This window comes from Echinops telfairi, unplaced genomic scaffold, assembly GCF_000313985.2.
Source record: "Echinops telfairi isolate 266 unplaced genomic scaffold, ASM31398v2 ScPeMD7_2;HRSCAF=8, whole genome shotgun sequence".
Taxonomy (NCBI): Eukaryota; Metazoa; Chordata; class Mammalia; order Afrosoricida; family Tenrecidae; genus Echinops; species Echinops telfairi.
In genome coordinates this window covers 32,883,981-32,899,277 of record NW_022103898.1, presented here as the reverse complement: position 1 = coordinate 32,899,277, position 15,297 = coordinate 32,883,981, and the positions used below count along the sequence as shown (strand labels likewise).

The following is a 15,297-nucleotide window of genomic DNA, read 5'->3' as shown; positions in this document are numbered from 1 at the left end:
GCATTCCCAAACAATTCAAACCCAGGACTGCTTTTCAAATTTTAAAGCTATTCTGATTTTACTATAAAACCAAAGCTAAAAAACAGTTCTAAGAGTTCAAATGATACTAACAAATACTAACTTGTATCAACTGCTATAAATGTTACCCCAAAGATATTAACATATACCAAAATGTATCAATTGCTATAAATATGTTACCAAGAAACTGACTTGACACTAAGTAAATGAACGCTCTTAAGTAAAACAATGTTTTCAGCAGAATCCAGTAGGGAGCTAAAAGAACAAGCAGTTACAGTTTTTCAAACACACAAAGGTTAAATGTGTTTATTTTTCTTTTTCTTTAAACATTGGGGGCAGGGGTGGGGGCTGACTTTCTTTGTGCAGAGTTTATTATTTCACCTTTCCTGAGGCACAAACCAAAACTACTTGGATAAGTGGGAGAGTCTGATAAACAGACGCTTGAAGATAAGAGCACAGAACCACTAATTCGGTTACATTTGCATTACTGTTTACTTTCCCTGAAATCATTTTACCACTCTATTTCTTTAAGCACAAAAGGATAAGATACCAAGAAAGAGAATCTCTATTCCAATTCCTAGAGTCCTGGGTGGCACTGATGGTTAAACACTGGACTACTCAAGGGAAGGTGGGTGGTCCAAACCCACCCCAGGCACCTCAGAAAACAGCACACCACTACCAACAAGCTACACTGATATGGATCTATAATATGCAAACAAGAAAAGTTGAGAATTCTGAGAGACTAGCAAAAGACAGCTGCTCTCTCTGTAATTATAGCTTTATTCCATACATATCCTATTTATACAGCCACCTCTACTTTTATAGCTCCAATAAAATATTATTGCTGCTCAATGTCAAGACTACTTGCAAATACTATTTTTCTCTCTCACTGCCATCGATGACGACTCATAGCGACCCTACAGGACACCTGTGGGTTTCCATGACTGTAACTCTGCCAGGAGCAGATAGCTCTAGAGATCACAGATACAATTGCCAGATCCAGACCAAACCACAAAGTAGTTTTTTCATACCACCCAGGAGAAAGTAGGCAATCCATTCTCAAAATTAACTTATAGTTAGGATTAAAGGAAAAAGGTCACAACTGTGCTATCATTCAAAGTGTTCTATCATTCAAAGTGTTCTTTGAACTAACACAGCTTCAAGACAGTTAGTTTTAAATTTTTATTTTTTAAAACAAATATAACTATGTACCCTGAGACCTTGCCTAATTCATGTAGTAGTTATAAGATCTTTACAGGTGAAAATTCTGCATAGGTGATTATGTCTTCTGTGAATAGCTTTATTTCTCCCTTTCCAAAATAAACAAATCAGTATAAATGTATCTACTTTCCCCGCCACTTTTAAATGAAAAAGAATTAATTAGAATGAATTCACTTATGCCATTCCAGGATAAGATGATGAATGTAAAAGAAATGTTTGCAAAAACACAAAGAATTTATAAAAGTAACATACAAGTACAGGCATCATCTGAGTTACAAACACCTGAACTATGAATACACTCATCCCCTTATGAACAAGAGCCCAGATCCGGAATTCCCCTAAGCCACGTGGAGGATGGATGAGGCAAAGAAGTTCACCTTTCCCACCTCTTCATAGTGTACTTACCCAACCCCCCTTTTTAAAAATCATTTTATTGGGGGCTCATACAACTCATCACAATCCATCCATCCATCCATGTGTCAAGCACTTTTGTACATTTGTTGCCCTCATAATTCTCAAGACATTTGCTTTCTACTTGAACCCTTGGTATCAGGTACTCATATTTCCCCTCCCTCCCTGCTCCCCACTTCCTCATGAACCCTTGATAATTTATTATTATTATTTTTCCATGTCTTACACTGTCCGAGGTCTCCCTTCACCCACTTTTCTGTTGTCTGTCCCCCAGGGAGGGGGCTATATGTAGATCCTTATAATCGGTTCCCCCTTTCTACACCACCTTCCCTCCACCCTCCCGGCATCACCACTCTCACCACTGGTCCTGAAGGGATCATCTGTCCTAGATTCCCTGTGTTTCCAGTTCCTATCTGTACCAGTGTACATCCTCTGGTCTAGCCAGATTTGTAAGGTACAATTGGGATCATGGGGGCAAGGAAGCATTTAAGAACTAGAGGAAAGTTTATGTTTTATCCTTGCTACACTGCCCACTGACTCGCTGATCTCCTCCCTGTGAGCCTTCCTTCTGTAAGAGGATGTGCAGTTGCCTAGAAATGGGTTTTGAGTCTCCACTTCGCACTCCCCCTCATTCAATGATATGGTTTTTTGTTCTTTGAAGCCTGATACCTGATCCCTTCGACACCTCATGATCACACAGGCTGGTGTGCTTCTTCCATGGGGGCTTTGTTGCTTCTGAGCTAGATGGCTGCTTGTTTACCTTCAAGCCTTTAAGACCCCAGACTCTGTATCTTTTGGTAGCTGGGCACCATCAGCTTTCTTCACCACATTTGCTTATGCACCTGCTTTGTCTTCAGTGACTGTTTCCGGGAAGGTGAGCATCATGGAATGTCACTTTAATAGAACAAAGTGTTCTTGCATTGAGGGAGTATTTGAGTGGAGGCCCAATGTCATCTGCTACCTTAATACTATAAATATGTGCACATAGATCTATTTCCCCATCATCATATATATTTACATATGTACATGCCTGTAATTAGACCTCTATAAATGCCCTTTGCCTCCTAGTTCTTCCCTCTATTTCCTTTTACTTTCCTCTTGTCCCACTATCATGCTCAGCCTTCATTTGGGTTCCAGTAATTCCTCTCGGTTACATTGCCCTTGATCAAGCTCTACTAGGCCTCTTACACCCTCCTCGCCATTATTTTGGATCACTTCTTGTTCCCTTGTCCCTTAATTTGTTAACACCACTTCCCCCTCTCCCATACCTACCCCTCTTAATATTTCCCTTCTCCTCAGCTCAATAGCTTTTTCCTTCTTGAATGCAGCAGCATTCATGAGTCCCCTCCCCCAAACAATTTAACTTTATTGTTCACTGGAGTTTTTTTTTCTCTCTACTAATGACTGCTACAGTCTTATTTCTAAATCTATTTCTGCATGCTAGCTGGGAACCAAGAGAGAAGGATGAGGCTTTCTACTTCCACTAAGAGCTACCATCTCAGAAATCCAGAGGCAGTTCTCCTCTGTCCTCTAGGGTTACTCTCACTCCACCGAGTCAATGCTGACTCACATGGAGCCCCTATTGGTTTCTGAGACTATAACCATTTATAGGAGTAGAAAGGCTGTCTTTCTCGCATGAAGCCGCTGATGTTTTATGAGCTGTCCAATGCTTCATCTCTACGTGAGTCAGAATTGATTCGATGGCAGTGAGTGAAGCATGAATTTAACTTATAGTTCTACAGCCAAAAAATACATTCTTAGTTCTATACATTGTGGTGTTTGTTGCCATCAACTTGGCCTCAGGGAAACCCCATGGGTGGCCTTAACAAGAATTAGGCAGTTCACTGCTCTGTGAATGGATATAAACCCTAGGAGAACATTGGGAGTAGGAGAAGTCCATGGGTAGCACCAACAGTTGAACACTAGCCAAAAGGTTGGTGGTTTGGACCCACCTAACGATGCCACAGAAGGTAGGTCTGGTGATCTGCTTCTGAAAGGTGCCAGCCTTGAAAACCCTGTAGGATGGTCTACTTTGCACTCACTCAAAACAATGTATCATTACCAAACAAGAGACACACACACACACACTCTCTCACTCTCTCTCCCTCTCTCTGTAGGTACCTTTTCTCCTGACTATAAATATGCTTCTAAATGTGTACAGTGACATTCAACTACACCAAAGCATATATCTATTTGATACATGATCATTCATCCGAAGGCAGGAAATGAAGGCCAATGCAACACAGCTGGACAAAACACTGAAAATGAACTAATTTTTAACACTTACCTACAAGGCAAAAGAAAACAATTGCCAAGAAATCTTTATTTTATGTGCTTCTAGCTGCGGCTTCAATTGTGGTTAAGTATGTAAACAAACAGATTTGCCAAAATGGTGGCTAATTCCAATCCAAGAAATACCAAGTTAAAGAAATAATCTTGAAGGAAAAGAAGAAAGAATCTTGAGTTTAATGTTTCTTGAATCCTGGTACATGAGGAAGACCAAAAGATAACGCCAGCCGGTCAAGTGACAGTTTCCAGGGATAGCTGACCATACTAGCGGAGTCCACTTCCTTTCTTCTCAACCCTCCTCAGGCTAGAGTCTGACTTCTTCCCCTAGAGCACCACAGCCACAGCGGCTCCCACCAAGATCAGGAAACGACCTCCCAAAGGCCAGTCATGCTCGTGGGCTCGCATGTGACCACCACTGTGAAGTCCACTGCATTACCACTACCTCAGTGGGCTACACAATGCAGTCCACATCTGGATTAAGGAAATCATGCTGTTCTATATTGTTGCCTTGATAGACAGGCATCCCTAGAGAGCAGATGTTCCTTTAAAGGAACAAGGCCTGACACACAGTATCTGTGGAATCAAGAAACGAACTGCTTTTGAGATCCCACCAAGGAAACAAACTGCCATGGAATCGATGCTGACTCATAGCAACCCTACAACACAGGGTAGGACTGCTCCTGTGAGTTTCTGAGACTGTCACTCTTCACGGGGGTAGAAAGCCCCTTCTTGCTCTCTTGGAGCTAACCAGTAGTTTCAAACTGCTGACCTTACGGACTGCAGCCCAATCAGTAACCACTGGTACATGAGGGCTCCTTGAGAACCCACAGCAGTGACTAAAAGATGGCCTACCTGGGAGCAGCCCAAGCTGTTGTTACAGCTATGAGAACTCCTCCCTTCTACCAGGTTCACCTTGAGATCTGGCTGTCTATCCTCCCCCACTATGGGAGTCCCCAGTGCCACTCCTTACCACCACCACCCCACCCCCTCCTCCTTCCCCTCCAACTACTTCTCACCCTTGTCTGGTTCCAGAAACTCACTTAGCAGAAGCGCACCATTGGTAATGGAGAATGGGAGGCCAAGAGGAGAGAGAGAGGAATAATAAGGTGAAAAGGAGAGAAGAAAATCTACGGCATGCTGACTCCCAATCCTGCCCTGCCCTTCTCCTTATCACTGACAAGGCCTTTCTCACAGCAGCCCAGCCCCCCAATTTCCTCATTTTTCTTTAGTCACCTCACCCTTTCCACAAACCCTAATGAATGCCTCAGACCTAGCGGAGCTGCTTTTCCCAGAATTCAACAACACATTGGCTAGTGCTCGGCTGTCATCAGAAGAATACACAGAAACAATGAGAAGAATTTACTGGCCTGAAGGAGGGGCAGAATAGACTTGAGGGAAGTGGATTTGGGCTTGGAAAGGAAAGGAAAGAATAGGCCAGTACTGTAATGTTAATATAAAATAATATTCTGATTATTACTATAAAATGGGACCTTCACCACCGTTTCTAAAATTTCTCCTTTGGGAAATGCACTCTGAGTTCCAAAGGATCTTGAACGTTTAGAACACTGCCCCATTTAGAATTGGGAACTGGCTACAGTTATTTCTTGAAAAAGCATAAATATGTTGTTATAAATTTGTGAATGTTAAGCTGTTGGATTTAGGAACCATCTTCATGCCATATCACTCCAAGCTTGCTGAGTGATTGTTTAACTGTTAGAGAATTTGGTTGGTTATTGTTATAGATTGAATTGTGCTCGCCACCCTCACCCCAATGTGTTACTGATCCTCTTCCTTATACCTACAGAGTAAGAAGCCCTGAAGGCACAATGGTTAAAGCTGCTAACGGAAAGGTCAGTGGTTTGAACCCACCAGTGACTCCACGGGAGAAAGGGGTGGCAGTCTGTTCCTGTAAAAGCAAAGATTACAGCCTTGGAGTTCCAACTCACAGTGACCCTACACAGTTTCTAAGACTGTAAATCTTGACACAAGCTGACCACCACATCTTTCTCATGCAGTGACTGGGGAGTTTGAATAGCTGACCCGGCTGTCAGGAGAGTTTAAATTCTGTTTTAGAGTTTAGATTCTCAGCGCCCTGTTTTCAGAAGGCTATGGATGAGAGTGAAGGCCCACAATCCACTTTCAGAGTCCCCCAACTAGATTTTAAGCCCCTATTCAATTTCTTCTGACCATTAGCCAGGGATGTGAGCATCTTGCCCTCAGGTGGACTGAAGTGGAAAGTAGATGAACTCCATATCCCCTAGCCAGCCCCAGGGGTGGGTTGGTGGGTTGGGGAAACACAGTCTCCTTTAGGGGCTTTCCTGGGTGTGTCCTTGAAGGAGATCACCACACTGGGGTCACACAGTCTTGAGTCATGTGCCCTGTGCCCTGTGAATCATGCCCTACCTAGCTTGGTCAGAAAGCCCTGGCTCAATCTTGTTAGCTCTTCCAACATATGATCCATAGTCCAATTATGACAACGACCCCTTTGGGGTTGAACAAATCAGAAAACACGTATTTCCAATGGTCTTAGGAACATAGACGCCACTCCTCTAACGTCTCTAGGTGGCTCCAAGCACATTCAGATACGCCCACATACAGGTAGCCGGCGTGAAGACTGTTACCGATGCTACACCATGCTTTAAGACAAAATTTCATTTATTTGTAATTAGAAATAAATGTTTCATAATATATAATTACATATTGTTTTTGATTAATCACTATGTTTTAATTACTTTCAACTTGTAACAATGAAAAGACATCCTGCATGTCAAATATTTACATTACGATTCATAACAGTAGCAAAATGACAGTTATGAAGTAGCAACGAAAATCATGTTATGGTTGGGGTCACCACAACACAAGGCACCGTATTGAAGGGTCGCGGCATTAGAAAGGTTGAGAACCACTGAGTTATGGTTCCATTCCCACTTCTGTAGACCCTCCTGTGACTGCAATGGATTGATCTGCCACCAATTGTGACCATGACTGTACTTCATGTCTCACGCTCTATTTAAGTGGCTGTGTGGATGTCATCATGTCCTCGTGCTAACAGTCTCTACCAAATGTTGTGTCTTTGTCCTTTTTAGGGTTTTGTCGAAAATTATATTTGAGATTTGGCTCTTTTGTACCACACGAAGACTCCTTTCCAAGAATACTAGAGAAGTTGAAACAAGGACTTTCTCACAGATCAGACAACCTTCCCTCAGACCCAATGCCCTGAATTTGGACTTCCAGCCTTCTAACCTGTGAGAAAATAAATTTCTGCTCTTTAAAGCACCCACTTGTGGCATTTCTGCTACACCAACCTTCAGAAACCAAGATGGCTACATACACACCATCACGGATTAGCAGCCCTGCGGGACAGGGTAGAACTGCTACATTGGGTTCCCCAGAGACTGTAAATCTTTATGATCACAGACTGCCTATGCTGCAGGGTAGCTGGTGAGTTTGAATCACCAACCTTCTTGCGTGCAGCCCAGTTACAAACCTGTAACCGGTAAACTAGTCATTTTCTCTGACCTAATCCCTATGTAAGATCCAGACTCTCATCCCTGAGGGATGAAAAATTGGTAAAGACTAACTATTCTGATTCATTCTGGCAAAGGTTTGGCTTCAGTTATTTAAATTTAGGCATAGTTCAGGCTTTGTGGTAGTTACACAATCTGTTGTCAATTTGAGAATTAAGAGTGAAGGGATGGTGTTTAACTTGTCAATCAGGTCGCAGCTCGATGACCTAATTTGGAGGCGCTAAGAAGATAAATAGCTCGCTGGTAGTGGAACACACGCTCACTCCCTGCAAGGCATCCTTGCTGACAAGACACATGGAACTACGCTAGTGCCCTGGAGCTGAAGGAGCCACATGGAGTCCCTGCCAGCGCCAAGATACTTCCACTGACCCTGGATCCACAATCTGCATCATTGCATGTGTTTCATGAGTCTGAAGATGAATTTATAATTGGTATTGGACATATGAGCTAAGAGCAGACTTGTGGACTTGTTCTGTACTGGGCTAGGATGTTTTCTCAATATTCAATTGCTCTTGTATATAAAACTTTCTTATACACATATGAGTCTCGCTGAATTTGTTTCTTTAGTCTACTGGACTAACATAGGCTTACATTAAAAAAAAAAATTAGAGCCACAAGGTTGTTAGATGCTCTCCAGTCTAGTTCTACTCCTAGTGAATCTGCACAACAGAGTAGAACTATATTACGGGGTTTCCTTGTGGGGGAAAATATGAGGCTTTCTGTTCCCATAAAAATGTCCAGCCTCGGACACCCACAGGGGCAATTCTACGCTATCCTTTAGTCAGTAAGAGTCCAAGCTAACGCAATGGCAGCAAGGTGGGGTTTTTGGTTATTTATTTTAAATAAGGTTTCCTAGGCTGTAATCTGTATGGGAACAGATAAGTGGGTTTGAACTGCTGACCTTTCAGTTAGCAGCCTAAAACTTAATTGTTGTGCCACCAGGGCTTCTTTGAAGAATTCTAGGCTATTAGTCTTTGAATCAATTATTCCAAAGCACAGGTGTATTTTCAGGTGTCGTATTACCAAAGAGGGCTGTCACTTTGCGCCTCAATTCACCTGAAATGCGATGTATAACTGGCTTCATTTGCCTTACCCAAATTATCTTCTCCACAAGAAATTATTTTTTATCTTCTCTACCCTACCCCCGGCCCGTCTGTTCAGTCCTGTTTACAAAAGGCACAGCCTCCTAATCAATAGTTAGTCTGACCCTATGACTAAAGGCTTTTCATTCAAAGGCCTTATTTTAGGAATCTCATCTGTGGAGCTCCCAGCTCCAGGCCTAAACAGAAACCTCTTTCTGGATGGCTAACTTCCAAAACAGAATGAGCCCACCCCCTCAGCAGGCCGTCCTACTTGATAGCGGGCAACTGTGTCCAACGCAGCCCTGGGTTTCCTGTGGCCTCCACAGAGAGCCTTCCTTCCGAATACCTTCTAGCTACAAAGGCTGGCTACATGTTAACCCCTTGCTGCCTGACTCCTCCCACCCCAACCTATCAATCAGGTCACAGCCAGATGATGCCTCCTTGGGGGTGTGGCTTTTCTTTTACAAACAAAACACAGACCTACTCCTCTTGCCCTTGCCCTTCCTCCTGGATAGGACCCTGTGCCTGCCTTCAGGGGTAGCTCCATGTGAGCCAAGTTTGGATCCCTGATAGCTGTCGCCCACTTTGGATCCTGGAGCCTCTGCACCTATCAGCCTGGGATCACCCAGCTTCCTGTTTCATCTTTGAGTCTTCCACCTGCAACTCCTGGATTCCGAAAGGAGCTCCAGCTAGCAGTGGACTCCATGGACTTATGCTGGACTTTGATATAAAGTTCTTTCTTTTACACACAAGGGGATACCCAAAAAAACCTGGAAGTGCGCTGGGTGGAGCCGAGCTTTCACGGTACGCATTTTTCCCATTAGGCAAGAGCAACTCGCTGTAAGTTAGTGCACCCAGTGGCCTTGCCTGGGAAGGTTCTCTCTGGTTACAGCGAATTTTTTTTTCTCTAAAAAGCAGTTTTGCTCAAACCTTGTTTTTTATGATGGCCATTTGAGAGAACAATGTGCAGCTGTGAAATTTTGTTTCCTGCTCAGGTAAAATGCCACAGACACTGTTGGGATGTTGAACACAGCTGACAAGGGGAGTGCTACGGGGAGAATGCAAATGTACAAGTGGTTTTCTCATTTCAAAAAGGGTGAAATGTCAATTGATGACAAATCTCGTTCTCGACATCTGTCAACATCAAAATGGATGAAAATGTCAACGTGTACATTTGGAGTTCATTCCACCAAGCCAGACTTTTAATCAAGCTTTCTCTTTAGAGGTTCTGAAAAGATTGTAAACAGTGTGTGACAAAAAAAGGCCTGATTTGTGGCAGACAGGGGACTGGTTTTGTCACCACGACAATGTACCTGCTCACACAGCCATCTCAGTGTGCCAGTTTGGGGCAAAAAAACAGCATGCCTCTTTTGCCCCACACATCTGACCTCGCTCCGTGAGACTTCTTTTTGTTTCTGTGAATGAAGAGGGACATGAAAGTACAGCGATTTGACATAGGGGACATAGAAGAGGTGAAGAAAAAAAATGAGAGAGGTGGTGTCTCAGCCATCCAAACTGATGAGTTTAAAAAATGTTTCCAAGAATGGAATCGCATATTTGACAAATGTATTACATGTAACGGAGTATACTTTGAAGGTGATACTGTTATTTTGTTAAAAAAAATATTAAACATATACCTTTGGGGGAAAAATTCTGGTGGGTTATTTTTGGTACCTCCTTGTACATGAGAGTCACTGGTTTGGTTTCTCTAGATAACCCAGCCTAACATAATGGCCTAACGAAGAATCTGAAGACATAGAATATTGCACCAAGATGGTCTAAATGTATTTTCTGAAGCATATGGTACTTGCACAGTACAATGCAGTACTAAGCATGAGTACAATGCACAGGTTTACCTCTGGGACTACGGAGGGAGAAGGAAGCAGCTACAGAGAGGATGCCGTGCCCCTTGTTCACTCATTCATGGATCGACCCAACCAACACCTAGCTCCTTGCTTGGCCTCACGCGGGAACAAAGGATACAAAGCGAGAAAACCAAACAGAACACCAGACATGCCAATAAGTAATCACAGAGTTAGGAAGACCACAATAAAGATGGTAATATAATTGGAAGGTCAGAACAGGATGTGAAAACTTCCCATTGGGTAATTCTCGACATTTCCTGAAGTCAAATACTGTTAAGCTGGCCCATCAAAGAGGGGCAAGATTTCAGTAAGAGATGGAGTACATATTCCAGATGCATGAAGCACCTTTATAAATGAAAAAAAAAACAAACGCAGCTATATTTCCTGCACTTCTTCCTATATTCATTAGACATTAGCAATTAGTTTTCAACAAATAAAATAATCCCCAAAGAGTGATAATGTACAAATTTAAAGATTTTTTTTACCTTCCAAACTCATTTCATCAAGTCAATTGTGACTCCTAGTGACCTCGGTAGGACAGAGTAGAACTGTCCCTGTGAGTTTCCGAATCCGTAACTCTTTACTGAAATAGAAAGCCCTGTCTTTCTCCAGTGGAGCGACTGGTTTAAAACTGCTGGCCTTGAGGTTAGCAGTCCAACCTGTAACCACTATGCCACTAGGGCTCCCTTTACCTTACAAGGATTTCAATAATCCCTTACGATGCTGCACAGATTTCAATAACTGCACAGATATCTTAGCAAATAAAACTCACGGAATTTGCTAATTTCCTGCCCCAAGTTGCCTCCAACGAGCCCTGCATTGACTTCTCTGTTGCAGATCTTCCTCACCTCAGCTACACTGCCTCCAGTTCAAATTCTTTGCATTAATTACTAAAAAGTCAACTGCCCCTGGCTTGCACTACAATACCTTCCTATTTCATCCATATGATCAATGGAGGCTGTACCTGGGGATAGGAGTTCCAGAGCAAGACAACTAATAATTATTACTACTGTATTTTTCCATTTACACCCATCCTGCAGAACTCATACAGAGAGGGCCACAAGGCCTGCAAAATGCAGTCGTTAAAATACACCTAAGAATCACTGATCATAGCCAATGCTCAATCTCATTATAGAAATCAGGAATGCAATTCTTTCTTTTACATATTTGTGAATCCCTTAACTGAATCAGCCTTTCCCAGGTGACTTCCCCCAAGTACAACCTATCGAACAGAGTTGTTGAAAGCCGACTGCAATAATGCATGCCAAAATGCAATGTTACCTGCAATGCTGAAGTCCGGGTATAAGTTGCAGCTGGCTAGCAGGAACTTCATAAGGGTCTTCTATCTCATACATATTTGCATCAGTGTCCTCCATGCTGCCCGAATTCTGACATGCAGATTCTGGAGTTTTCCCCACAACCAGCACAAATGGCAAGTTCTCATACTCAGGTATTTCCTCATAGTGGCATATATTTTCATACTCCGGTGCAGAGGCACCTGTCACCAGCGTGCAAGGGGCCTGAGGTGATGACTCCCTGGAGAGCATTCGGTCATCCAAAGACTCAGCTCTAGGACCATTGGCCATGCTGGGGTAGTCCCGAGACTTCTTCTTCTTTTGGGATTCCAGACTGTAATGATCTGCAGAATGCGCCTTGGTGGGCTTTCTTTGCTTTTCTTCTCCTACCAACAAGCCATGACAATGACTTTCTGTCCTTTTCTGCTCCCCACCACAGAAGCTACCAGCGGTGGTGTCTCCAAGCTGGCTACTCTTGGACCATAATTTCTGAAAGTCACTCTTCATGAAACAGATGGACAGTTTCAGGTTGAGCAACTTCTTGAAAGAGTTTTTCTTTGGAGTGTCTTTGCAAGGCTTGGTGCTCCTAACCACATCCACAGCGGATAATGACTTCGCTCTGGGCTTGATTTGCGTAGCTGATGAACCACTATTTGAAGACATCCTCACAGACTTTAAGGATTCTGGCTTCCCTGAAAAGGGTAAAATAGGATGAGGTAATTTCCACACTGGCTTTTCTGAGGTCCGCTTAGGGCCATCAAATGAGGACGACATACCCTGGTGTTGGGCACACAAATGCTGAACGTGATTTCTTTCTAGACTCCTCCCTGAAGTTTTTTCTCCATCTGAGGGATAAGAACTTTTCTCCACCAGCTCCTCCGAGGCAGCCTTTTTAAGCACTCCTGCGGCAGGCAAGCTGTGTCTTTGTGGCTTTTTGGGGACAACTCTTGAGGAAGCTTCATCCTTGACTGTAGATTCCTTTTGCACTTCAGGGGCAGGTACTACTGGGTTACAGGCAGTAGGCAAATGTTTATCACAAGTTAATTTGAGTTGCTTAGGCAGGCTCATAGATAAAGTGCTACATCTTATAAAAGTGGTCTCATTGTCTACAGCAAGGGACGGACTACAACTATCCTCTGTCTTGCTGGAGTCTTTGTCTAAAGGAGATGCCATTTCTTCAACAGAAGACGTTTCAGGACAGCCAGCTTTCTGTGAATGGGCTAAGTCTTGTCTCTCACAGTCAGAGTCCGCATTCAATTCACTTGCATTTCCTTGCTTCACTTTGTCCACCTGTTTCTGGTTACACAAAGCATTCTGACAAAGAACACTGCCTTTATTCTTCTTCAAATGCTTGTCACTAAGGCCAGAAGAGCTACCATCTGAATTATCTGGCTCCTCAATGCTTTCACTAGGTGCGTCTATATACTTCTGGCGAGTCAGACAAGCAGTACGTGTCTTCCTGGGCTTGGGAGTTGGGAATTTCTTGGTGTAGGGCACTAGGTGAATTTCTAAGGGGCCATGGTCTTTGACTTCCAACGCCTCACTCACTCTGTCTGCAGGTATAAAATCATTCCTTTTGACGTTTTCGGATGCATGATGGCAACTACTACTGCCTTTTTCGTGACCTTCCTGACAAGTCTCAACAATTTGAAATTCCTCATTTGGAGGTTGTGGGAGGTGGCGAGAGTCAGGTACTTTCTCAAAGCTGGAGGAGGAGGAGGAAGAGGAGGAATCACCATACTCAATTCTGAACTGCTTGTTCGAATGACAGCTGCCATTCATTTCGGGGTTGTCTGGGGGTCTGTGATTCTGTGGAGTGCCTATGGGGGTGGTTCCTTGGGTTAAAACATCTTCGAGGTTCTTGTCTGTGGCATTTGCCTTTAAAATGACCCCACTCTGGCTCTTGGTCTTTTCACCACAAGAGTCACATTGAGACTCACCTTTCACACTTGAAGAGAATTCATCAGTTCGACTGTTCCCCACATTCTCACACAGTTCCAGGGGTTCTAAAAGAAGCTGTTCTCCACACAAATTCCCTCTATTCCCAAGCTTATGGGCACACCCGGAACTGCAGGAGGAGCACATTGGTGAGATGTAGTCACTGCTCTGCTCTGCTGCGTGTGTACAGTTATGGTCCTCAGCATCTTCTCCAGGTACTTTCTGCTGGTGTTTGTCCAGGTTCACAGTGTTTTTCCTTGCTGGCAGTGGCCGGCTCTCTCGAACCGGGGAATCTTTGAGAACTTTTGGTTTGGGGGCTATTGCTGGCTTGGTTTTCCTTGTTGACTGTTGAGGACTAGAAACCACAAGGTCAGGTTTAGGAGCCACAGGAGGAGGAACTGGCTTATTATTTGCCATCGCAAACTTTGGCTTGGGAGCCAATGGTGGCTTCTTGATCTCTGGAGAGGAAAACAGAAAATAAGAATAGTTTGGTGACAAAATACCCAAAGCACAAGGTAGAATGTGAAATAATTCTATCGCATTGTTACTTTAAACAATATCTAGTTATCGAGTGCTGTTATAATAGAAATACCACAAGTGGAAATGTGTTTTCTCAGTGTGAGGCCAAATCCACACCTCTCTACCATCAACTGGCTCTAACTCAGAACGATCACATAGCATATTGTGAAACTGCTCCCTTTGGTTTTAGAGACTAAATCATGAAGGGAACACAGCCCCATCTTTCTCCTGTGCAGTGACTGCTAGATTGCAGTCACTATTTCACCCGATGTGCCTGCCACCAGGGACCCCAAAGAGGTTGGCATGCCAGAGTGGGAAGCTAAAAGTCCAAAATTAGGATGCTGGCTCTCAAAAAAAACACCCAAAAAAAAAACCCAAACAAATCTCCCAAAACAAAACAAAAAACACATTGCCAGCGAGCGAATTCCAACAACTCTATTGAGCAGAGCAGAATATCCCCTGTTTGTTTCTGAGGCTGCATCCTTCTCACCCAGACCAGCTGATGGGTTCAAACTGGGGCTCTTACGGTTAGCAGCCCAATTTCATAACCCACTAGGTCTCTCATGCTAGCTCTTCAAACTCAATGCCAATGAGTTGATTTCGACTTACAGATGTAGGACAAGACAGAATAGCCCATATGAGTTTCCAAGACTGTACCCCCAGTACTCACCCACTCACTGCTATGGAGACAATTCCAACTCATGGTGACTCTACAGGACTGAGTAGAACTGCCCTAGAATTTCCAAGGCTGAAATTTGTAAAGACAAAGACTGCCACACCTCTTTCTCAGAGCAGCTGGTGGGTTTGACCCATTGACCTTCTATGGTTCGGCTCTGAGAGCTTTTACTGTGCAAAGGTATACTAAAGCACAACCCACTCTCAGTTCCGACTCACAAGGACCTGGGAGCACAGCAGAACTGCTCCACAAGGTTCCTGACACTCTTAAGTCTTTGAGGCAGCAGCCAGCCCCTGATGAGAACAGCAAACTTTTTAAAATATTTGCTGCAAAGCAATGCTGCACATTATTTAATTGCTTGGCTACCTGGGAGCTTTGATATTTCATTTGGTGGGGATTTTCTTTTCAACAAAGGAAATTAGTCACAGCACGCAGGAAGATATTACATGGAACTGG

At 43.5% G+C, this 15,297-nt stretch overlaps 1 protein-coding gene and 1 long non-coding RNA gene across 3 annotated transcripts in view; one reads left to right on the top strand and one right to left on the bottom strand.

Annotated features, from left to right (window-relative positions):
• LOC123521658 overlaps positions 1-7,639 on the top strand; it is a 41,776-nt gene extending 34,137 nt beyond the window's left edge. The window contains exons 2-3 of the long non-coding RNA XR_006680048.1: positions 5,744-5,789; positions 7,026-7,639. This is a non-coding gene — a long non-coding RNA (uncharacterized LOC123521658). The remainder of the gene's footprint in view (positions 1-5,743; positions 5,790-7,025) is intronic.
• The window catches only part of FGD6 (FYVE, RhoGEF and PH domain containing 6), a 121,029-nt gene that overhangs the window by 101,314 nt on the left and 4,418 nt on the right, over positions 1-15,297 (bottom strand). For both annotated transcript variants that reach the window (XM_045290004.1, XM_004700388.2), the window contains exon 2: positions 11,695-14,104. In XM_045290004.1, the coding sequence (XP_045145939.1) occupies positions 11,695-14,104 (2,410 nt within the window). The remainder of the gene's footprint in view (positions 1-11,694; positions 14,105-15,297) is intronic.